Source organism: Macrosteles quadrilineatus, unplaced genomic scaffold, assembly GCF_028750875.1.
Source record: "Macrosteles quadrilineatus isolate MER2022 unplaced genomic scaffold, UCM_ALF_1.0 Scaffold_3__2_contigs__length_128488019, whole genome shotgun sequence".
Classification (NCBI taxonomy): domain Eukaryota; kingdom Metazoa; phylum Arthropoda; class Insecta; order Hemiptera; family Cicadellidae; genus Macrosteles; species Macrosteles quadrilineatus.
The window spans coordinates 85,861,319-85,886,885 of NW_026542596.1; the positions used below are offsets into that span (position 1 = coordinate 85,861,319).

The following is a 25,567-nucleotide window of genomic DNA, read 5'->3' on the forward strand; positions in this document are numbered from 1 at the left end:
TCCAAAATGGCGGCCAATTTTGAAATTTCTTATGGAACACCCTGTATTTTATCATGTTTTCGGATAGAACATGCAATTTAAAAACTTTTTTATTTTTGACATTTTTTCGATAAACCCACTCGTTTAGGAGTTACAGCCTATGGAAAAATGACTTCCGGTGTACATTTTACATTATGTAACTCCAAAAAAAGTAAGGTTATAGCGAAAATGCGAGGAGAAAATAAGTCAAATAAGTCTTAAAATTGCATCCACATTCCATTAAGACCATAAAATACACAGTTTTCCACTTTTCAAGTTTGCCGCCATTTTGGAAAATGGCCGCCATTTTTAAATAATAGAATTAATATTTTTAACGAATTTTATGGACTTTTACCACTGTGTAGTACACACAAAGATGTACATTGTACCAAAACTCTCCTAAAATCCCCTTAGGGATGTTACATAATAATAGGGATGTTACATGGAAGATCATTGACTGCGACAATGAAAAGAAAAGGGCCCAGGACCGAGCCCTGCGGAACTCCTGCTTTAATTGCTGTCAATGTTGAGTTTTTACCCTCTACACTAACAAATTGCCTCCTGTTGGTCAGATATGATTCAATTATGTCTATTGAGTTTTTATTAAGTCCATAAAATAATACCTTTATAATACCTTTATTGATACCTTTATTAGGTGAATGGTATTGAAACAAACTATGATATTGTTACCACAATCTTTAATACCTTAAATCATAGGTCTAATAACAATAATTATCTTTTAATAAGTTCAATTAGTATGCCTAGTGCATTTCAAACAAATTAAATAGTCTTATAACAAAGTAAATAGATTAAATAGTCTAGTATTGACACAGTAAATAAAATTAACAATCGCATAAAGTATTGGGTGCTAAGACATTGACAACAAATACATAACCTCTAAATCGCAATTAATTAATTAGTAAAGTAAAGCAATAACAAAACAATATGGCGTCGACTCAAAAAGAGTAATTTTGGCCGAAAGAGAGGAAGAAGAAAGTGCAGTCAACCTCCACTCAACAGCTCGATAGGTGTTGAGTAGTTTTGGTTGTACAAGTCCACCGTCAATCGTTTCAAAAATACGAAACGATTGGAAATAGAATGACTCGACACTCAACTCAACAGTCAACCATTTCAAAAATAGGGCCCCTGGAGTTAAAGGCGGCCGTGTTTCAACCCGACAATGGGGTCACCAGGTCCAGAAGAACATAAATTCACTCCGAAAAGGTAATCAGAAAGTCTATATAAATACATAACGAAGAACTACACTTAAATACATTTTAACAAAAACACGTGTGGCCACAAATCGACTGCGTGGTGGACGGTACGGGTACATTGAGTTATTAGTCTACATTTGGTCCAGATAGACAGCGACCCGAGTAAATCATAATGTTAGGATGACACTTTATCATTGTCTGTTATCTGTGTTCTATGGTATGGCTAATTTATCCGTGGACATAGATTATTGTATTAGTACAAAAGATTATATTAATCTATGGTCCAATTATTTCATCCTGATATAGCAGCTTGGACTGTATATTTAGAGAAGCTCTGCCATTGCCTATTTCTAGCAGAAAGCGAGTGAGTAAACCAAGCGTCTGTCTTTCTATTCTCATTCTGTCTGTTCTCTCAGTTCTCTGTTCTGTAATCTGTCTTGACCGTGCTGCATTTGTGGTTAGGATTAGAATCTATCAATTCATTATTAAATTGTAAAACGCTATTTTACGAGAATATAACCAGACAAAGCTAGAAGATACATTCACGTTGCTTTGTACATCTTCAATTGATCGGTTTGTTAAAATTCTGATTTTCTATTTTAATAATGAGTGAATTAGTGTGGGGTATTAAAAATGGCGATCTTGACATCGTCAAAGATTTCGTCGAAAGTAAGGTTAGTATTAAAATGTTATTTGTAGCCTATACTATTTGTTTCGTCATACGTTAGTTTTATATTATTTAGTCAATTTTGTGTAATCATGAACGATTTTGTGTTCAAAGTTGTGTGACTAACTTGTCTTTAATCTTATTTTGTCTTAGGGCCTAGGCCTATATCTATTTTTATAATTTTTTTTAGGCAACGGGGTGTATTAATTTATTCATCCAATTCATTCAATAAATCTTTATAATATATATAAGGTCCCTAATTACTGCATTTGTGTTTACAAAGCTAAATGCCATTGGCATTTTTGCTTTTTATGCAGGTAGCCTAGGCCTATCCAACTTGAAATTATCTAATAAATTATAGGTGTAGGCCTATGTGTTCTTAGAAAGTTTAATTACAGTAGGCCTAAGCTATTTAATTTATAACCCAATAGGAAATTGCAATTGGGCACAGCAACTGACCCCTCTCAGGAACGAACCAGAAACCGGTAAGTTATTTATTCCGTATAGAGGTGCCTCCAAACAAATTTTTAATTTCGATAGGCCTATCTTACTTTATAGTTTTTTACCTCCTGAATCCAAATATACAATTTTATGTCATCGCTGATGAATATTTCTCAAGATATCGCCGTAGAAATATAAACAACATTACAATAAACAAGGTAGGATGGATAACATTTACAAGTTCAATGGACTGTGGGTTAACTAAGTTAAGCCTACAGCTGACTGTTTTCAACCACACGACAAGCAACTGTAATTACATGCAGTGTTGGGGAAGCTACTTTTAAAATGTAGCTAGCTACAACTACTGCTACATTTCCAAAAAAGTAGCTTAGCTACAGCTACAGCTACAGTTCCGAGAAAGTAGCTAGCTACAACTACAGCTGCAATGAAATGTAGCTATAGCTACAATTTTAGCTACTTTTCCTGTAAAATTAATTGCAACTATGTAAACCTAACGTTACAACAACAGAACCAAAATAAGTTAGTTGGGTGTTCCATCATATTTAGTGCTTGTTTTTAAATATGGCATTATTTTTAAGCATGTTATATGTAAATTTCTTTAGCCTAAGTTCAAAGAACATACAAACAAACTATATTTTAAAAGCCCATTTCATTTCTTTAATCTACATTCATTTATAGATTCTTTTATCAACTATTAAAACAATAAAACTGTAAAACGATTATTCAAAAATACTTTTTTGTGTTACAGAGCCTAGCCTACTGAAATTGGAGTTAATTGCCTTTCCTTATTTTTAATGTTAAAAACTACATTTCTATAACTTTTACCCATAGTAATATGTTACTTGTTTTATGAATAACACTTTTCAATGTCAAGAAATCGTCCTTTGTCAAATTATGCATAGGTCAAATTGTGCTTCAACAAACGTTGGTGCAGAAAACAGTATTCAGCAGCTTATCCTGAAATCGGCTTTTAATTTAAACATGTTGAAAATTGTTAAGTAAAAATAACATTTAGGCGTAGCCTACTTGGCTTTGTACAACAAATTGGCTATAGTAGGCTTGTTCTTACAAGGACTAAACATACATATTCCTATTAATTGAACTTGATATTCGTATTAATCCAATAGCATAGCCTAGGAATAGTCCTTGACAAGAGCTGTTAGCAGGAGCAAACTACTGTATGCTACTTTTTTAATGCAAGTTTCATGTTATATGGAGATTTTTTTGTTACAATTATTATGTATTCTAGGCCTAGGCATATCTTAAATCTCATCAGGAAATTTACTCTTCGTTCATTTAGTAAACCTTTGAAAAATCTTTGTAATCTAACCAAGGAAGGGCTTGTGATGGTGAACCACAATCAACAGATGAAGCAAAGGTTGATAGACCAGCCTTCTCATTATTTTTAGGTTTAGTGTTGGTTTCCATTAAAACCCAAGTTTAAACTAAATTTATACAATAAAGAAACTAAATTGATTACTAATTTCCCTTCCCTGACAATCACTTGAAAGCATTCAATAGCTTCTCTTGTCACCGGTACGGTAACGTTTAATTAAACGTCGTCTGCAGCTAGCAATTTTATTTTATCTGACAGTAATCATAGAGTAGCAAATGAAGGAAATGAGAGCCAAACATGTGGATAACACTCAGATAATAGCCTCCATGTCCACGCAACGTTTTAATAGGTAATGACACGACTGTGACCAGCTGTATGAAGCCAAGAAAGTAGGCCTAACTTTTTTGAAAATCTCAGTTTGAAAAAGGTTGTTTCACGTAAGGTTGTGATAAAAATCACTATCTCAATCAATGTTAATGTAGCGAGAAAAGTAGCTAAAATTCCGCTACAACTACTTTAAAAATGTAGCTAGCTACAGCTAAAGCTACAAAATCTTAAAAGTAGCGTAGCTACAGCTAACGCTACAAAAAAAGTAGCGCGCTACTGTAGCGTCGCTACTTGTAGCGCGCTACTTCCCAACACTGATTACATGTAGTTCTTATTTAGGCATGTCAGGGTGGTAGGTCGTGCTTTATGCAAATTGGTGACTGCATTAAGTGTTTTGAAGTTAGGTTACATTAGGAAGGTAAAGTTTAGGTTATAATGTATCAAGTTGTTAGTTTATGTCGCCTGCAGACTGTTTTTGTAAAATTGAAATCCTGAGAAAAACACTTCAAATTACTTTTTCAAAAATGCTTACTTTAACTTACCTAATCTAACCTAGGTACCTTCAAAGGACTTAATGCAGTCACCAATTCACATAAAGCAAGACCTACAACCCTGACATGCCTTTTCTGACATCAACAGGAGTTTGCTTACATTCTAGAGGTTTGGTTAGGTTAGGTTATGTTAGATTAGCACCATTTTATTATGTTATTTCCAAACGGCGAAATATAATTCAATAAATCATTAGGTACCTAATAAGAATAAAATACTGGTAACAATAATAAATTTTATTAAATGTGTTAACTTAAGGTAATGGTCTTAGAAAGTGAAAAGTGTAACTTAATCAGGTGATTTTCATATTGCAGAATCAGAGTTAGCTGATGTTGTCACTTCCATTTGGTTGACTATGATTGAAAACAATCAGCTGAGTTGGCTTACTTCATTTCATTCCACTTGTAAATGTCATCCATCCTACCTTGTTTATTGTAATGTTGTATATTATCACGGCGATATCTTGAGAAATATTCATCAGCTGTGAAAAATAATGGTATATTTGGATTCAGGAGGTAAAAAACTATAATGTAAGATATCAAAATTAAAAATTCGTTTGGAGGCACCTATACGGAATAATTACCTACCCAGAAACCTCCAGATTTGTAGATGAGCACCATAGTCACTTAGCTAAACTTACCTGATCCTTTATGTTAACTTAGATAGGCCTAGGTTATTTTAACTTAGCCTAGACACACAATTTAGCACTAGCACCTCAACACCTCAGTAACTTATAGGCCTACTTGTTTCTAACGAAGATTGCTTGAAGCAGAATAACTTAAAAACTTATTCTGCAATCTTAACTCAAGGAATCATTTCCAGAAGTTAATTTGGGATTTGTCAAACAACTTTTGTGATTACAAAATTTTCAAATGACAACAGAAAAACAGAGGCAACAGATTTGCCAGTTTTTCTATGTTAGGTTAAAGCTAAAATATTCGTCAATATACCTATCTAGGTACTGTAGACAGAGGAACTGTGAGGTACTGTATCCTTCCTTTTCAAAAACATTTCTCATTCAGATTATAAAAGGCTTAGGAAAAATGTTGAGGGTTAAAAAAATAAAAAACGATGTTTTAATCTAAACAAATTTTTAGCAAATAATTCTGGGAACGGCAAAACAGCCATTTGAAATAATTTGATTAAGTATAAAATTATTTCAGAACGCATTAACCCTCCAAGTGTCCATAGTTTAGGCCTTAATGTCCACCTATTTTTGGCGCATTTGCAAGGTTTTATTAAAACAGATCTGAGAAGCTTAAAACAATGTTAATTCTAATGTTCTATATACCATTTTGTTTGGAAAATCATGGGCTTCAATATTATATATAAAACATAAGGAACATTTTTTCAAAAAAAAAAATTTTAGGTAAAAAAATATAATTTCGAAAATTTTCAAAAAAAAAAATAAGTTCGCGCTCAATGAAATTGTATAAATTATAGGCCTATAAATATTTGAAAATAGCCACTTTGTTCTAAATTTTATGAGGATTACAAATATATAATAATATAAGGAAGTATATTTGCAAATAAATAAGTTATGGGCAAAAAACTGATTTCAGTACATAGCGTTTAGCTAAGAATGCATAGCCTAACCATAGCTAGGAATCTGGCTGATAATTTACATCAATATCACTACCTACTTCTTCAGGATCATCAACCAGCACTTCAAAACCACTTAAATCTTCTTATAATGCACCACGTATATCACTACTTTTGATTTTTAACACTAAAACAATGATAAACGTAATAAAACACATCAGTCATCGGTCCGGGGGAACCTAGCTGTTTACAAATACACGCACGTCAGCTGTCTGCTACAATATTTTCGGACCTAAAAACAATAGCGCTTAGAGACAGACCTATGGAGAAAGCTTAGAATATTACGGAAAGAACGATACCTAACTCGATCCAGTTCAATCCAATTCAGTCAGTCATAGAGCCTTCGCCGTAAACGATGTCTGCGTGTCGAAAAATCGACAAGTAACACTACACAAAGTGTGCTGCTTGTCGAATTTTCGTCAAGTAACACTGGGAGGGTTAAAGTCTAACAAACGTTGTAATGGTCACATTTTATTGGGGGGTTCGTTTTAATTATTTAAAGGCCGCGAAGGCTTGAGCGCGCTTGACAACAATGTCACACATGTCCACTGCAGCTGGTCATGTCTCCTAGTTCGAGACTCGGCCGCTGTCACCTTGAAGCGCTGCCGTAGACGTGGTGGGGAGAAGCCGAGACCAGCGGACAGTGGACACTGGACAGTTCTTGGGACAGTCGGCGTCGAGCGTTAGGTTCGCGCACACCAACCAACCCTCCTTAGGCCGTGCGAGCGAACCAAATAATAAGGTATCCGGACGAAGGCGAGAGTAATCCGGATGTAAATCTGGAAGTGTCGTGTTACGTAAGTACACTGTATATAGCTAGCGTATACGTTGTATTCATCCCCGTATCCACTTTGGCGAGGGAAATTGCGTTATTTATTAGGCTATTCTAGGACGTTTATCGTAGTTTATTATAGAATAACGTAGTTTATCGACCGACGCTGCGAGTGTAGTGTCGCAGTCACATACGCCGACTTTTAGTCATCCAAAGTGGTTTTGTTTTATTGTAATCAGGAGTTTTTATTTATTTTCCTTAAAGCCAAGAAGAATTGGCCTAGGTGCCTTCTACGTTTTGTTTTATTTCCTTATTTACTTATCGCGAGTTAGCGTCGTTTTCTTTTAATTCCGAGAAGATTATTTTTAGTTTTATTTCGAGAAGTGAGATCTTTCGTTAAGCCTAGGAGCTGGTTATTTATTTTATTTCCAAATCGTCGCCTATTTATCTATCAGCCCTAGTAGTTAGCTTAGACTTGGCCTTGTCAGCGCGTCGCTGTGCTGACACCAAGTTATAGGAGTAACTATAGTTAGTGTATTCCTTAATAGCAACTCGTGTACGTTGCGTCGACGTGCCGAGGTACACAGTGTGTACTTGTGTACTAGCAGATCGGCGCGACATTAACATCTACGAAGATCCAGAAGTGGGAAGCGAGCGACGAGGATTGTCAGCGAGACCCTGGACTACTCGAGCTGTCCGAGCAAATCGGAGGTAAGTTTACGATAGGTGCCCTACCCGACATAAACACCTCACAAAGTGGCGCCTCCGAACAGGGACATTGAAAGTTTCGTTATTATCGTAATATTCATACGTGCTTCACGTATTGGCGCCCGAACGGTAAAATCGATATCGTAGTGGTTTTTTCTTTGGAATATAAGAAAAAGCGAAAATGGTAGGATCAAGTGTTAGCGCGAAAACTACGCCTAAAACGGTCAAAGCAGTGACTGAATCGACCACGACAACCACGACTACGACTGCAGGTTCTTTACAAGCTCAAGTAGCACAAACTATTTCACAACCAACTGTGCCATCGACTTTAAGTTTTCCCACTACGACCGCAGAGGCTACTCAGCCTCAAGTAGGTACAACTACGTCACAGTTAATGGTACCAACGACTTTAAATTTACTTACTACGACTGATCGTACGTTGACGTCTAAGAGTCCCTCAGAGGATGACCCGCGAATTGGGTGGATTCACACGTTAACCAAGGATGAACTTCGTTACGAAATGAGTCGATACGGTTGGCCTAATATGGGGACAGTCGACGAACTTCGAAAATCTTTTTGTAAATTTTGGAAACATGGCATTCCCCGAGCAGTGTACGGTAAGGACGTGAATGATAGCGTGGACGGTGCGACTGCACTTCCACTCGGCTATGACACGGGATATGTCGACTCGCGACCGGGTAACAGTGACATACGAAGTGCGGAACTTGACAGAGTACGGGAGATAGTTGGTTTGCCTCCAGGAACCAACTTTGAGGACGTTTGTCGTTCGTTATCAAGCCTAACAATGCGCGCTGATAACAATCAGGCCAACAATCAGGCTAGTAATTATCCAGTCAATATGACACAATCAGATCGTTTTACAAATTCCGAGGGGTTAGTGTATAGTACACTAACCAGACCAAGTGTTAACTATGCTTTCGACACCTCCCACTCTACAGATTCGATTAATCGAACTACGGTGCCCGGTACCGGTCAGCGACCGTACGGTGGGTTCGCGAGCGAACAACTAGGTATTGCTACACAGGCAAGCGTGAATCACGGATTCAGTAGTGGTTTGCCTTCGTGTCACGAAAATTCGAACGTAATTCGTAAGGTTGGCGTTGACGTCTCGGCGTTGTGTAATCTAGTTCGAAAGTGGAACGTTCGTTTTGACGGCTCTAAAGACCCCGTTTCTTTCTTGGAACGCCTGGAAGAGCTTATGGAGGCCTACGAAATTAATAAGAACGATATTATACGAGCACTCCCCGAACTACTACATAGTAATGCACTGTTGTGGTATCGAAACTATAAAGCCTCCTGGCATAATTATGAGTCATTTAGATCGAGTTTCGAACTACAATTCCTACCGCCGGGGTACCAGCGAAATCTAGATGAAGAAATTCGGCGTCGGACTCAAGGTGACAATGAAGCTTTTAGAAACTTTGTTGTGGCTTTAACGACTCTCATGCGGCGCAAAGGAACCCTCAGTCTGCACGAACAATTAAATATTTTGTATACGAATATGAGACCCGAATATAAGTTGACGATGAGGAGACACGACTTTTTCTCGGTCGACGAAATGCTCAGACAAGCGGAACACGTTGAGAGCTATTTTAGGGAAAAATCTATTTTCCGCCCCCCTCCCCCTCCGTCGGCAGCGTTGGACCCCGAAACGGCTTATCACCCGAGACGAGGACGTGTTAATAAATCGGGAGATAATTTCGGAGTTTCGACGATTGGCGAGTGTCAGTCGTCAAACGGCGTGACGGGACGATTAACCGAGAAGCGCGTAGGCTTCCGGTCAGAGGCAAGACCACGTAGGTCACGAGAGAACTCTCCGAACCCCCGGACGGGTAATTTTACGAGGACCTCGTCATCTACGAACCCAAGACGTCACTCGGAGCGTGAGCGCGGAGGTTCACCCCGAGAAAACAATGCAGTTCCGCGATGGCCGAATAACATGAGAGAAAAATCATATCTCACATGTTGGAACTGTGACAAGAAAGGTCACATGTTTCGTGACTGCCGTATGCCGAGAACTTTAAAGTGTTTTTATTGCAAAACGGTTGGTATCCGAACCCACGATTGTCGGTGTCGAGAAAATTACCAAATGAGGCCGACTGAATCCTCAGTAGTGCCTTCTACGAAGACATCCCCGGACTGGCACGCTTGGTTAGATAAAATTAAGAAATTCCCGGAAACCGAGAACGCTCAGATTCAGACTAACGACAGACGACCGCACGTATCGGTGACGATAGCAGGGCGAGAGTTCGCCGCGCTAATAGATACAGGTGCCGTAGTCACGTTGATCGGCACGGCGGTGGCACGTCACTTGGAACAGTCTGGAATTATGTCTGTTTTGACTCCTATGGTAGTGAGACTCGCCAACGGTAGTTATTCGAAGTCGCACAAGTCCTATCACTTCAAAGGTCTATTGAAAGGACGAATGGAAGAGTTCCATGCTCTGTATCTTCCCTCGCTTACCAGTGACATAGTTCTCGGGATCGATAGCTTAGAGCGACTGAACTTGGTGACATACCACGTGGAGGTAGAGAATACGAGACCGGACGCGGCTGATGGAGTGAACGAACGGCACGGTGTTGATGCTCAGTACCAGACAGGTACCGCCAACAATGTGGCTGGTGCGTTATCGCGACCGGCAGAAGGTGTCGCCGAGTATACCTCCATCGAGACAGCGGTGTGTCCCCTTCAAGTATGCGTTAACTCGGACGCTAAAACACCAGGGAGTGATCCAGAAAAGTTGAATAAACGATCTGGTGGTACAGACAGATGGTACGATAAACTTTGGACCAAGGTGAATGTTAATCCCGGGAGTTTCGATAAATACATTATTCGTAGCGGCAAGCTATTTCGGTTGAACGGTCGGAAGGATACGGACAGTGATAGTCGCGATCAGAGAAGGAGGATGGGTGCTCTTAAAAACGAGCGCCAAATGTCCGTTGCAAGTCGAAAGGATAATCGGTCGTCGCCGAGTGATATCCATGTCAAGCGTAGGAACGGTTTCCAGAGGTTGTGCGATACAACTCAGCCAAATCGTAGATTGACATCTAACTTTGACAAACAGGTCGATACTTCTCTTTTGCATAGGCGTGAGAGGAGAGCGTCCTCCCCGCCAGAGAAGAAGGGCCGAGCGTTGGGTGCGGGGATGGTTTGTCGCCTCGCCCACTAGAAGAAGCGTTTGTACGAGCGAAGATACCTGTAGGCAGGTACCTTTTTTTTGTTTGTTTTTTTTGTCGCCAAAGTGAAAAGGGGGTGTAATGGTCACATTTTATTGGGGGGTTCGTTTTAATTATTTAAAGGCCGCGAAGGCTTGAGCGCGCTTGACAACAATGTCACACATGTCCACTGCAGCTGGTCATGTCTCCTAGTTCGAGACTCGGCCGCTGTCACCTTGAAGCGCTGCCGTAGACGTGGTGGGGAGAAGCCGAGACCAGCGGACAGTGGACACTGGACAGTTCTTGGGACAGTCGGCGTCGAGCGTTAGGTTCGCGCACACCAACCAACCCTCCTTAGGCCGTGCGAGCGAACCAAATAATAAGGTATCCGGACGAAGGCGAGAGTAATCCGGATGTAAATCTGGAAGTGTCGTGTTACGTAAGTACACTGTATATAGCTAGCGTATACGTTGTATTCATCCCCGTATCCACTTTGGCGAGGGAAATTGCGTTATTTATTAGGCTATTCTAGGACGTTTATCGTAGTTTATTATAGAATAACGTAGTTTATCGACCGACGCTGCGAGTGTAGTGTCGCAGTCACATACGCCGACTTTTAGTCATCCAAAGTGGTTTTGTTTTATTGTAATCAGGAGTTTTTATTTATTTTCCTTAAAGCCAAGAAGAATTGGCCTAGGTGCCTTCTACGTTTTGTTTTATTTCCTTATTTACTTATCGCGAGTTAGCGTCATTTTCTTTTAATTCCGAGAAGATTATTTTTAGTTTTATTTCGAGAAGTGAGATCTTTCGTTAAGCATAGGAGCTGGTTATTTATTTTATTTCCAAATCGTCGCCTATTTATCTATCAGCCCTAGTAGTTAGCTTAGACTTGGCCTTGTCAGCGCGTCGCTGTGCTGACACCAAGTTATAGGAGTAACTATAGTTAGTGTATTCCTTAATAGCAACTCGTGTACGTTGCGTCGACGTGCCGAGGTACACAGTGTGTACTTGTGTACTAGCAGATCGGCGCGACATTAACATCTACGAAGATCCAGAAGTGGGAAGCGAGCGACGAGGATTGTCAGCGAGACCCTGGACTACTCGAGCTGTCCGAGCAAATCGGAGGTAAGTTTACGATAGGTGCCCTACCCGACATAAACACCTCACAACGTCAATAGAGCATAAAAATCTGCATTTAAAAATAATAGTATCATTACAGTAAGCCTATTGTCATTCTTTAAAGCTGAGCCCTTTGTTATAATAGTTAATCTGTTAAGATGTGGTTTTCTGCTGTATAATGTAGTTTCAAAGGCTGAATTTAAGGGTTTGTGTGACAAAAAATGTCATGCTCTTGAGTCTAGACCATTTGGGCCTATGAGTGTGGAGTGGAGAGGTTAGTTTTAATACTGAATCACATTTCAAATGTATGTCTAAATAAAAGAATCATGTTAAAACTAAACTATTAACTTTAAACTCTAGTTAACCTATACCTTTTTGTGTTAATGTGTAAATCATCTACATTTTCAATTTTGCCACGTTAATAATGTTGTAAAACCAAATTTTTTTAGGGAGCTAGGTTCCCTCTTCATTCCTAATTTAATTATCAATCATTTCCATACGAACAATCAATATTGAAAATATCTACAGTAAAACTCACTATAAAACTCGGAATAATATTTGTTGCGAGTTATAAATATTATACGCTCTCTGGTTGAGAAATGTGGAATTGTCCACCGATATTAAAACAGAAACGGTAGGCCTATGCGTTTAAAAAAGAATGACGTCACTGGATGGAATCAATACTAATAATCTCTACATCTGTTTTGGACGTTTTTTGACAGTTGCATTGAAATAATAATACAAACATGTTTATTTTCGGGTCATTTGTTTTTGTTTACGTTTATGAATGATCCATACCTTTTCTATTTTATAATCTGTGGGATCTTCAAACATCTGAACATTCCGGATTCCGGTGGCGCATCGTCAAAAACTACAGAAAGTTTTTGGGGTTTCCTCACTACTCTTAGATTCAGCATTATTCCTAATCTTTTGCGGTAAAATATTCTATGGTTTTGAACAGTTGTAATTATCCCAGTGCTTAAGTTAATAAAATATTCCAAGTGTATTAAATAATCAATGATAAATGGGATTTACAGGAATATCCTTTTCTTCTGTACTGTATTCAGTAATTTGCTACTCTACTGTACATGATTTATTATAAACATATATATCTATATATCAAGCCAAAAGTACCCATGAACTTTTGAGAAAACTACAAGTCACACCCCCATAAACCATATACTTAAAATGTTCGTCATGACGAGAAACCTTGCGCAAAATTATCCATTATTTCATAAATAGCCCTTTAAGGTCGTAATTCCTTTATAAAGGGAACTTTTCATATAGGTACCAAATGTTAAAAATACCTCAGCTGTACTTATCTGTTTGTTATTCTTTCAATTTATTACCTTATTAAAATCAGGTGTGATTATTTGTTTCTTTTACTTTATTTTGTGTATTTCAGGTTAACTTAACCAATCAATAGTTTTATTAATACTTACTTATGATGTCAAACGGGGTGAAGCCCGTGGGTGACAGCTAGTTACAATATTTACATTTTCATAAAGCTGTCTTGGTTACCTAGCCTTCTTTTTGAGCAATAAATATTAAAATTTAATTTCAAGTTTTTAACGAAAAAGAATTTTCCCAGAACAGTGGCTGGAATGGATATTGTTTTTAGCCTGAAACTAAGATATTCCTAACAATTTAGAGGAAATTGTAGTGAGCCGTTTTTGAAATCATTGTGTGCGCAAACGTTAACTAGTAGAATAGTATAGATATGGTTATAATTTTAGGAGATGGATCTGAATAAAGAAATTGATGGTAGACCTCCACTTCACTATGCCGCTGATTATGGACAAGATCACGTCATTCAATATCTCATATCAAAGGGAGCAGATGTAAATGTAAGTTTAGTAGCCTAATTAATTGATAAATTCTATCTCTTTCAGCACTATGCCTAACATGTAACTCCTGTAATTTATAGAGATCAAAAAGCTTTGATGCAAATGTCATGAATGAGTGTTTAGTGGAAAGTTGGTTAAAGCGAACATATTCACGGGGGTCGCCGGAATTCTATCCCTAGAAATTTACCCATGAAAAAACGCCAACGTCATTTTGACGTCACAGGTCTGGGGGTAGGTAGATATCTTTTATAGATATATTTTATTAATTGGTAACCTACCTAACCTAATCTAATACTGGATTTTAGAAGGTAATGATTAACCGAAGAGCCGTTGATTTAACATCAAACAACTAATAAAATCAACTACAACAATGAATCTTGGCCGATACGTAGCGCAGCCGACCATGAGGGGTAGATTTCCAGGGGTAAAATTCTGTGGTAGTACATTTTGAGTCCCGGGTTGTTTCTCGACCGTATATAGCCCCCACCCTCATGACGTCAAAATGACGTAGGCGGTTTTCCATGAGGGTAAACTTCCGGGGGAAGAATTCCGCAAACCCCGGCCATGGGAATCACTTGTCTAGAATTTTTCCAAGATCACAAAAGGTGATGATAATGTTCCCATGCCTACTGGAGGCGTTCAATATTTGGCCACAATCTTGAAAACTAACCCGAAGTATTTTACATAAATTTCGGAGAGCATTGTAGACATGTGATCACTGGTCTCAAATTTTCCAAGGATAAAAGTCATTCAGTACCGCCCACTTCCTGTCTATCCAGTTCGGTTACACCAATGTGCTCCTAAACATTGTCCGGTTAAAAACATGTCGCTTCGGGAAAGTCTAGTCCAGTTAGAAGGGGTCCAGATAAAAGCGGGTTAACTGTATGTCTCATACTATTGATGTTACTGAAAATATCATCTTTATTATCACGCGTGTCGTGTCAACTGTCGTTTATGACCCTTGTGAAGGTGCTAAGCAGCCTACATTTTAATTTACCATATGTGTCTTGAAATTTTGAATAACTGACTCAAAATAACTTTTACCTTTGGTATGGCTAAAATTAGTATTTTAGTGGGAACAACTAAGAAAAAATTCATTCTAGGTTGAACGTCGTTGGCTCCATAGAGGTATATTTTTTTAAGTTAAGCACTCGATGTTATTGAAATGGGTTTCTTTACATCACCGAGTGAGTTTTTGATACTTTACATCACTCGAGAAGTAAGGAAGTAGTATACATCACGCTTGGGATAGGGAAGTTTAACATGGTGGGTTAGGTAATAGTATATTACGTTACTAGTCCTGAAAATAAGTGTTTACTGGACGAGTGTGATCGTTCCCGTGCGAGACAAAGTCGAGTACGGGATTACCATGCGAGTCCAGTTAACACATTTTGGACAAGTTACATACGATTGTTTACGCCATACTACTAAATCTGTACAAATCCTTACATATTATCACCAACTAAAGGACAAAAAATCACTAGTCATAACCTTTAAGAGAGGTTTTGTTTTTGTTTATAACCACTCATTGTCACCCAAATACAGTATAATCAGCTGATTGGTGTCCGGTAAAACTCATTACAGTACAGTAGTACGCAATGAAACCCCATTTAATTAAGCTGGTGGCAACCAGCTGTTTTCTGAACTAAATCCTTGCATGCCAAGTTCGTCAAAATAGTGTTGTGTGGCGTAAAATATTTTACTAAACAAACCATTGTTGGTTATGAGGTTAGGAGATTTTGTACAATTTAGGTACAACTGGAGTTAAGCCAAGATTCTTTGTTGTAATAACAAATGTTTCCCGACTCTTAAATATAGGTTTAGATAATACATTTGAATGTGTGAAAACAAAATAAAATAGGTATGTGTGGATGTAGAATATAAATAGGTACTGAGAACTAACTTTTGTGTAGGGCCTACTGCAAAAAGTTGTAAATAAGAGACAGTTTCATGTACAATTTCATATGATTATAATTTGTATTATTATTTACAAGTTGAATTTATTCCAGGCTAAAGATAAGCATGGCATCAGTGCTCTATTGGCTGCAATTTGGGAAGGTCACACAAGCTGTGTTAAAACTCTTCTGGAAAAGGTAAGCTACTTTTTTTCTTTTTTTTAAGTGAATATGTATTATTGCTTAGCTCGAGCTGGTAACTTAGGGCAAGAAGTTAGTTGGACGCTTCCTAGTCACTCAGAAAACATCAGCCGGTCACAGTGGATGATATGAGATATCCAAAATTAGCTGTCCATTAGTTCCTTTTGTAATGGACATCTTGATTTTTGCCCTATGAATAGTGGACGAATTATTTTTGCCGCTGTCATACAAAACACATTTGTTTTCAAAACACTACTTATTGCCTTAGGTGGTTTTGAGTTTGTTTAGGCACATCACTGATGTAATTGAATAAATAATTGAGCAACTTGGCACCCATAGACGGATTTGTGGTTGCCGTGCCCACAATCAGCTGGATGCATAGCTTTCATCAGATCCTACCACCTTAAGGTTCATCCATTGTTGGTACTGACTTTTTAACAACGGTTCTTGGAACACACACATTTTCCAAGAACTGGTGGTATGGAGAGTTGTCTTTAGGTATTGCATTGGTATTAATTGTACAGAGTAGGCCTTATTGTTTATAAAGTTTGAAACCATTTCCCACTGCATTTAATGCTGAATTTTTTAGTAATAGTTTACTTAACATGATTTAGTCTATGTTTGTCAGTAAAGGGGAGAGCATATTAAATGTGGAATTGACTCTAAAACTCATGAATATCAAATTAAATTTAGACAGAAGAGAAAACTAGTGTTTAATTGAATCAAGGAAAAACGCAAAGGCAATAATCAAAAATAAAAACATAAACATATGACTTAAAAAAATATGAGTGAAAGTTCAACAGTCAGGAACATAAGGCTTTCTGTAGCCACTGTTTTATAACATGTCATATTTTAAGTTGAGCTATAAAATAAAGTAAACCAAGTATAATCTGAGTAAAGTCTGAGTTAACATAATATTAATTATGATAAGAGGTTGAAGGACAATAATTGGTATCATAGTATACAGTCAGTGTTTGCATTATCATTATCAGGTTTAAAATGAAATGGTTAGTCTGTTAAAAGGAATAAACTAATGATACTGGTTGATCTTAAGCATCAAACTTGAAGATATTCTGGACATTTTTTAGCTTGGATTTAACATTAGTTTGATATATTGATAGTATGTTTTCAAAGAGGTTCCATAGATTAAAATGGCAAGCTGTAAATAATGTATAGTAGGTAAATCAATCAATTATTTAAGATGGGAACGTGCATATTTTAACCCAAATATGAGTGAAGGATGAGTGGCGAGATCTTGTAGTCTTGTTAGTAACTAAGGAATTAATAGCCCATACAGCCAATGGCAACTAAGGGACCGAAAGTTTATAGTGGAATCCGAACCACATTTTTCCCTTGTAATTAACGAATTGGTCTAATTATCAGGATAGTACTGCGGATAGTCCGCACTAGTGCTACTAGTGACGTTGATCAACACAAGAGCATTGCATCCACAGTACCAAGTAATAGTCAAATCCGGTACAAGTATATTCAGTTTTTAGTCTACTTTTTTAATTGTATGTAATTTTAAATTTTGTATTGACATTTTCTTTGATACAATTTATGCCATAGTATCTTTTACAATGTAACACTGTTTACTTTCATATTAGGTTCAAATCATTTTTAGTATCGTCTCATAAAACTATTTTGGGTTTGGGTATTATTTCTAGTCTACAGTTGACTACAACCAAGGCCCCACTAGAAAAACAGGCCATACTGCAGGATCCATAACGTCACACTAGTGGATAGATTTGTTGATAGATTCATTGCCATATGCCATATGTTTTAGGTAAATATAAGCTGGCTGTTTGTCAGATTTTAACGCTAAGATTTTAGTACAACTATCCACCACTGTGGCATAGTGCTGCACTGCAGCATGGCCTGTTTTTCTAGTGAGGCCTTGCTACAACTGAAGTCATTGTGTATCCAGTGAAATATAACTCAATCAGTTTTAACAGGATCTATTATGGCAATTTGTGTTCGCATAACTTGATCATGCTGTAATATAGACATGGTTAAAATTTTTCAAACCTAACTCCTATTGTTTAGTATTTGTAAATATAAGTAAATCCTAATAAGTATTTGAGTAAGTTCAATGGGATTGCAAAATATGTGTCATATTACGGAATTTGTCAAATTAATGTTTCTTAAGAGTCATTGGAGGCTAGCGGCCGTCTTCGATAATTTCAAATAGCTGCTGAAGAGTTAATTATCATCCAAAAATTGTTTTTCAAACACTAAAGTCATTATAATTTAAATATCTGGTATACTATGAGATTAAGAATTGTCTTTGTTGTTTTGAATAGATTTCCAAGAGAGTTCATGGAAGCTGCTGTGTTCAACTAACTGTTTCCTAATTTCTCTTATTTATCATATGACTTTGTTTTGTTTACATTAATTTCGTTTTGTTTTGTTTCACTGAAAAAGCTAACTTACAAGAATTTGGTACAGAATAAAAATATGTATTAAAACATAAAACAACTTTCTTTTCATAGTACATAGCAGAAGCCAGCAACAGCCGCTGAAGAGTTATTTACCATCTCAAAATATTTTGTTTAGTGATGGACGGATCCAAGAAAATGTTGGTACCGGATCCGCATTTGGATCTAAAAAAATTTGGATCCGGATCCAAATACACAATGTCATAAGGGTGTGTTGAAAAAAAAAACTTAATATTAACAGAATGCCAATTTAAATGATACTGTTTAAAATTAAATTGGTAATGTTTAAAGGTTAATAATAATATATCGTTTACAGTGTGTCCATCAAAAACGTTTCAGAACTTTGGGAGATGAATCCTCATACTAAAAGGAAGAAAAAAGTTTATGTGAAGGTATGTCCGAAAATGCGTATTTACCCAGTTATCCCCCATTTTGTTTTTTATACTAAAATATTTTTATCTGTTTTTAAGTTTTTCATGCGATTATTATGAAATTTGGTAACCATGTTAACATACACAAGACCTATTATAGAAAAAATAATAAAGTTGTCCCGACTGTAAATTTCAAAATGGCGCCCGTTTGAATTGTTATAACTTAAATAACTCAAGAACGGCTAATTCTACAAAAAAATGTGAAGAATCCTTTTTTTAGCATTTTTAATTCCCTATCAAATGATACAAAGATCAGATAAAAGACAACTGAAATAGAACGTTTTTTAGCTGTAAGACCAGGTAAAATTAATGGTTCCCCGACTAACATTGCCTTATTTTTACACAAAAAACGTATATATTTCAGTTATCTTTTGTCCGATCTTTTTGATCTTGGTATCGTTTGATAGGGAATTTAAAATGCTAAAAAAAGTATCCTTCAAATTTTTTTAGATAATTAGCCGTTCTTGAGTTATTTATGTTATAACAATTCAAACGGCCGCTATTTTGAAATTTACAGTCGGAACAACTTTATTATTTTTTCTCTAATTGGACCTGTGTATGTTAACATGGTTACCAAATTTCATAATCATCGCATAAAAAACTTAACAGATAAAAATATGCTTGTATAAAAAACAAAATGGGGGATAACTGGGTAAATACGCATTTTCGGACATACCTTCACATAAACTTTTTTCTTCCTTTTAGTATGAGGATTCATCTCCCAAAGTCCTGAAACGTTTTTTTATGGACACCCTTGTATATAGAATAATCTCCAGTTGAGCCCAAAATCCCTAATTTTGGGGGGACACTAACAGTTTTCAAAATCATAAAATGAAACATTGTGCTGTTTGCATGACCACCAAAAGGGTATCGGTGTATATTTTACTATCCTTCGATCTTGAGTATGCTATATCGTGGTTTTTGCATGCAGCATCCAATTTTTTATGCCTGGATCACTTTTTGCTCTTCCTTAAATTCATTCCAGGTCCACAGTACTGATAACCAAGTATGTGAAGTTCTACTGGTAAAAATACCCTGCGTCTGTGTACAAGAAGACTATATGTGTCCAAACTGTGTTCTAACTTACACAATATTAAATGGGGTGTCTTGGATTTTTATTCACCCTGTATGGACACAGATAATCTTCTTGTACACAGACACAGGGTATTTTACCTGTATAACTTCACATACCCGGCTATCAGTACTGTGAACCTGGAATTAATTTAAGGAAGAGATTAGCAAGAAGTGATCCAGGCATAAAAAATTGGATGCTGCATCTGCATGCAAAAACCACGATACAGTAGAGTCCCACAAACTCGGCACACGATAACCTGGCAGTCTGGATAACTCGGCCATCACCTGGCTCAGAATATTAGTGATTTTTTTGAGTCCGAGTTAAATGTGGACTCAATCTAGATCAAGCCAAATCATTTGCAAATCATACCAAGGATTTGTTGTACTGTATCTGATGACTTAATACTGACTTTTAATATAAATAAAAAAGGCGGTTAAAAAAGCTAAAAAATTGTATTACTCTTATTTTTAACCCTAGTTCCCGATCACCCCGCATTTCACAAACCCAGCACCCTTTCAGTCCACATTACGCTGAGTTTGCGGGACTCTACAGTATATCATACTCAAGATATATACTCTCTTCTTGTACACAGACACAGATAGCCTTCTTGTACACAGGCACAGATAGTCTTGTGCATGGATACAGACGGGATAGTCTTGTACATGGATACAGACGAGATAGTCTTGTACATGGACACAGACGGCTTTTTGTTACAGTAATAAAAAAATTCTGAAAAAATCGGATCCATCAAAACCGGATTCAGCCCAAGATCCGGATTTTTTTTTATACGATCGGGCACCGGTTCTAGCTTGGATCCGGTAGTCCGATATCCAGATCCTACCATCACTAATTTAAAATACCAAAGTAATTGTAATTTAAATATCTAGTATAGGCTACTGTGAGATAAAACAAATTCTTTGTATTTTTAAATTGTTTTATGAGTTTGAATGTCTAGGCTCCAAGGACTCTTAAAACTTGACCATTGCTTTCCATATTTTCTGTTTCTAATGTAATTGTTTTAACAGGGAGCATCCAAAGAAGGTTCAACGCCAGATGGAACGAGCTACATCGATGCAGCCGACAAAGATGAAATCAAGGCTATGCTGAAATAGATGTCGATCTACCTCTTCAAGTATTTATTTTATACTAGGCTACTGTAATAATTTACTATTTTTGTTGTATTTTGTATTGTTGTATTTAAATGTTTACTTACAATATACATTCTAAAACTAAATAGGAGTGTTTAAAAGTGCTCTAAGTGCTTTTCTACTTTTGGTAAAAAATACATAGCTACTTTACTTTAAGTGATATTTTTGAACAGAGGGCCTACAACAATTTTTCGGTTGCGCTTTTATAACCGTAAAATAAACTCGTCTAATCTACAAAGCTTTTATATTTTCTTATTTGTATATAGCAGAGTGGTTTTTAGAAAAGTTTGTATATATTTTCCTAGATATGGTGATTCCTACACTTTCAAACGTAATTTAGTAAAAATCAAAAGAAACATGTTTTTTGGAAATTTAGTAGTTAATGCATAGTCACCTTCAAGCGTGATGATTCCTAATCTGTTACTATCAAATTTACCGAAATTGTGATATACTTAATGAAATTGAGACTATTTTATTTGAGTATGTCTTGTGTTATTTGGGTGGATTGTACTCCCAGAGAAATGTTGAGATACTAGGTGTTAGTAATTTATTATGATGTATTGTATGATTTAACTTTGCTTATGAAGTCAATTAATTATTCGTAGTTATGCTAGTTTATCGTTGTCTTATTACAATGTGTACACCAGGATGATAGTAAATCATGTTTTTTTATAATACATTTGTTCTTTACATAATTTCTTCAATCTTATTGATGGTGGTGGCTAAAGTTTTTTTTTAATGATTGCAATTTAATGTGTAGACAATTTAACAGTTTATTTAAAATTGGAAACTTTTTATTCTAATCAACGTTTTTATTTTGGAATTATGCTACCTATCTATTTATTGCTCTTATTATGCATTTTTGTAAGACTGAAGATTTTATTGTAGGATATTTGTTGTAATTTTGAGTTATCACTTCATCAATGATATTGAAATTAGTACAGTTTGACTGAGAGATGTTTTTTTATATCTTAAAACTACTCAAAACATAACTATGAATTATCAGTGCTGTTCAGGAAAAATTGGTGTGTAGTACATTACAATTATTCTATTTTGTAGTTTTATATTTTTCTTTTTACAAAACTGAAGTATTATTAACAGTCATAATCTCCAGTGGACATTGTTCTATAAAATCAATGTTAACTTTATGGCATCAAAGTATTCTAGTCCCGTATTAAAATATATAATTGTATTTAGGACTAATTCCTTTTAACTTGAAAAAAGATAGCCTATACTTTGATGTTTTTTTTTTAACTTTTGAAACTATTACAAAATTGTATTTTATTTCAACTAAAACAACTAAAGTAGCAGTTTTTGTCCAAGTACATTGAACTTTTTACTCAATTTTATTCTTGGAGCGTTCTTTGCCTATGACATAAATAAGTTTTTATTTTAGATTTTATGGGTGAATAACTTTTCTAACAAGAAATCAATGAAGACGATTTCTAAAAGGACGACAAAGACTCTTAAAAACCTTAGTCATATATATTTTGGTCAAGAAGCTACCAAAGAAAATGTACGCTTTCTTTTATGTTGATTGTTTCTGACAAATGTAAATTAATTGTACCTTTGTCAATATAATGTTCTTTTTCGTAGCTTAGAAATTTTAATTTTATATCACATCTTGTTAACTCTTAAAAATAGTTTAAATAAACCGTGATATTTTCTACTACCACTGATGAATTTTTCATACCCTATTACTTATGTTTTAATATATCTACCAGTCTGTCTCTGCTTTCATCGTCCAACACCTATTCAACCAATTTAGCTGGAATTTCACACCTAGACAGATTTTTATTGGAAAATTTGTGTTTTAATATTGCTAGGGGCTTTTCTGCGACCTTCAAAAGTTGGAGATGGGTGATTGGGAAGTAAATATTGAATCTTCTTCACAACAAGGCAATCATAATGATAATTTATTTGTCCTTAACATACAAACTTGTGAAAATCACATGTAAAGTAGTTAAAGATGATAAAACATTTACATCAAGCTAAATAAGCTAAGACTGGAGTTTAGGTTTGGGATAGCATTATGTTATTTAAGTGAAGGAATTTGATAAGTAATCTAACATACGAGGCATGTTTTTTAAATAAGTACCGTTTTTAACTAAGGTCCCAGCGCTGTGATGGCATTTTGGACATTTGCGCTGTGTATGTGCATGTATTGGCAAGCCTGCACCGGAAATTTGATAACAATCGGCCGTGTTTACATCTGGTTTTGAGCATTCAAAATAGTGCCGCCGACTGTTAAGTGTGTGCTGTAATTAGATTTTTAAGTGCTAAAGGTGTAAAAGCCGTTGAAATTCATCGATAGATTAGGGAAGTGTATGGCGAAAACATGATGAGTGTTAAAACCGGATGTTAACACGGCCGATTGTTGCCGAATTTCTGGTGCAGGCATGCCAATATATACACATACACGGCGCAAATGTCCAAAATGCCAATTGCAGCGCTGGGACGGAGCAATTAAAAAACGGTACTTACTTAAAAAACATGCCTCATATTAACTAGGTACTACACTCACGCTATAGCTGGGTGGTTGTGGAGCTCACCTAGTAATGAGAAGGTCTCCGGTTCGATCCTGAGAAATGACAGTTGCTATTTGATGACTCGTGACTGAGCCCAGCTGACCTTCGTTGTTGGGCTTTTATTAAATGATCCTGACTAATGAAACAGCTGGTCAAGGTTGCTGTTTGTTACCAAGGTAACAAAGCTACACAGATCATCACACATCACACCATTCTAAACTCACCTTGTATTTATATTCAGTTTAAAATACGGTGGTTAGACCTATTATATGTTAACAGGACTTATCTACCTTTGAAAAGAATTTCAGCCTACAAATAAGGTTCAGGTAGTTTTTTTGTTTACACGGAACAAACACAAAGAAGGACTGCCATACAGAAATCACTTTTTGCTCATATGTGAGTATACTTTAGACATTTTTGCTGGTACGATAAATAAAATAGCTTATTCACTATATGGGAAATTCGCTATAGTTCGGCCGCTTAAAAAGCGACCTCCTCCAGCATTGGTTTAGCATTAGCGCGCAGGTCGTTTTATAACCGGCCGAACTATAAAAGGCAAACTCTAAAGATACGGTTGATCCTAATATAAATCTTCAAGTTAGCAAAAACCATTGGGGAAAAGACCATAAAAAATCAGCATACAAAAATTAGCTACAACTGTTGTCTCAATAATGTTCTTCTTGAACTTAAAATCATATAATTTAAAATTCCTCCATGAAATAGAGCGTATGTGGCTGTCTGACAAACTTTGTTTGTATCAAATTAAGTATTATCAGACTTTTGAGACCTGAACAGTATTGCTCAGCATCTTGGTTCAAGAGTAGGAAGGTAGGAAATCTAACTTGAAAAACAATAATACTGTATTTAAACTATTAATTATTTATATAAAATTAAATTACAATATACACTATATGTAATAATAAATATCCCCAAACACATGCTTTGATCTTCAATTGTTGAAAAATATTCTTTCCATTCATCAATTGAGGATTTTTAGTTAAAACCTCATTTCCACGTTGTTCTTCGTGCTGTGTTTGAAGAACAGATTTTTGCTGATTAATGTGCTTGGTGACGGATGACGTAGTAGTTCCTTTTCCCTATAGCTGATGATGTTTGTCACAAGGGTTTTATCAGATGAAGGACTTGGCTTAGCAGATTGTACCCGAGAGCTGTCAGTTTTCCTGAACGGACGACCTGCCACATGAGTGCAAAAATCACCATCTGGCTGAGCCTGTGCGCCCAGTACATCCTGCAAAAAAAGGAAATTAAAAACCTGGGAGAACCTTTGTGTTTTTCTGGAAAGGAGAACTTCAAACCATCACAGGTTTTGGAATTATCATAAATCTAAAAACCAGTGGTGATTGGCAAGAGCTTAGCCCTGTGGCTTCAGCCCAAAATTAATAAGGCAGCCAAGCCCCCAAAAAAGTCAGTGAGTCAAGAAGACTTCGATACACACAGTCACATAACTCAGTTTGCAAGCCCATTTTTATTTCAACACGTTCACTACCACAATAGTACACTAAATTTTTCCAATGGTACTAAATGAGCCAGCGACGCACATATACAATGGCCCCTTTTCTACCCACAGACTGCCGTCGCATATATGCGACCTGAATTCTCTGCAGTGGTCTATAAATAGGGATGTCTGTCGCATATGCGCGTCACTTGGTTACTTATTTTTGACAGACTTATTTTTGATCGCCAATTGGAGCGAGAAAGACGGGACAACAATTTGATTTTTAAGCTTGCCAGACGGGGATTTTACGGGGAAATTTACTACACCACAACAAAAAGCAAGTCACACACCACATGCTAACGACCGATGCTAGAGGAAAAACGAAGATATACGAAAGGCATTGCCGACCGTTCCCGATAACATATGTTGACATGTTATTTCCGAGATAAAATTTTAACAATAGTTTGTAGATTCGTAAGCTGTGGAGGTAAGCTGTCTACTAAACTTAAAGAAGCCGGATAGTAGGATAGTAGCAATTTAGTGAGCGAATTTATGTAGTTCAATAGATCATTAAGTATAAGTTCAGTAGGCAGTTGAT

At 36.5% G+C, this 25,567-nt stretch overlaps 2 protein-coding genes across 4 annotated transcripts in view; one reads left to right on the top strand and one right to left on the bottom strand.

The window, feature by feature from the left end:
• Positions 1-1,641: 1,641 nt before the first annotated feature.
• On the top strand, positions 1,642-22,660 carry LOC128990523 (myotrophin-like). Its single transcript, XM_054412918.1, has 4 exons — positions 1,642-1,906; positions 13,687-13,797; positions 15,807-15,890; positions 20,863-22,660. The coding sequence occupies exons 1-4, from the start codon at positions 1,838-1,840 to the stop codon at positions 20,947-20,949; spliced, it is 351 nt and encodes a 116-aa protein (XP_054268893.1). The 5' UTR covers positions 1,642-1,837; the 3' UTR covers positions 20,950-22,660.
• Positions 22,661-24,355: 1,695 nt separating this feature from the next.
• Positions 24,356-25,567, bottom strand: part of LOC128988973 (putative fatty acyl-CoA reductase CG5065) — a 34,222-nt gene continuing 33,010 nt past the window's right edge. For all 3 annotated transcript variants that reach the window (XM_054410794.1, XM_054410792.1, XM_054410793.1), the window contains exon 9: positions 24,356-24,762. In XM_054410794.1, the coding sequence (XP_054266769.1) occupies positions 24,630-24,762 (133 nt within the window). In that variant the 3' untranslated portion in view covers positions 24,356-24,629. The remainder of the gene's footprint in view (positions 24,763-25,567) is intronic.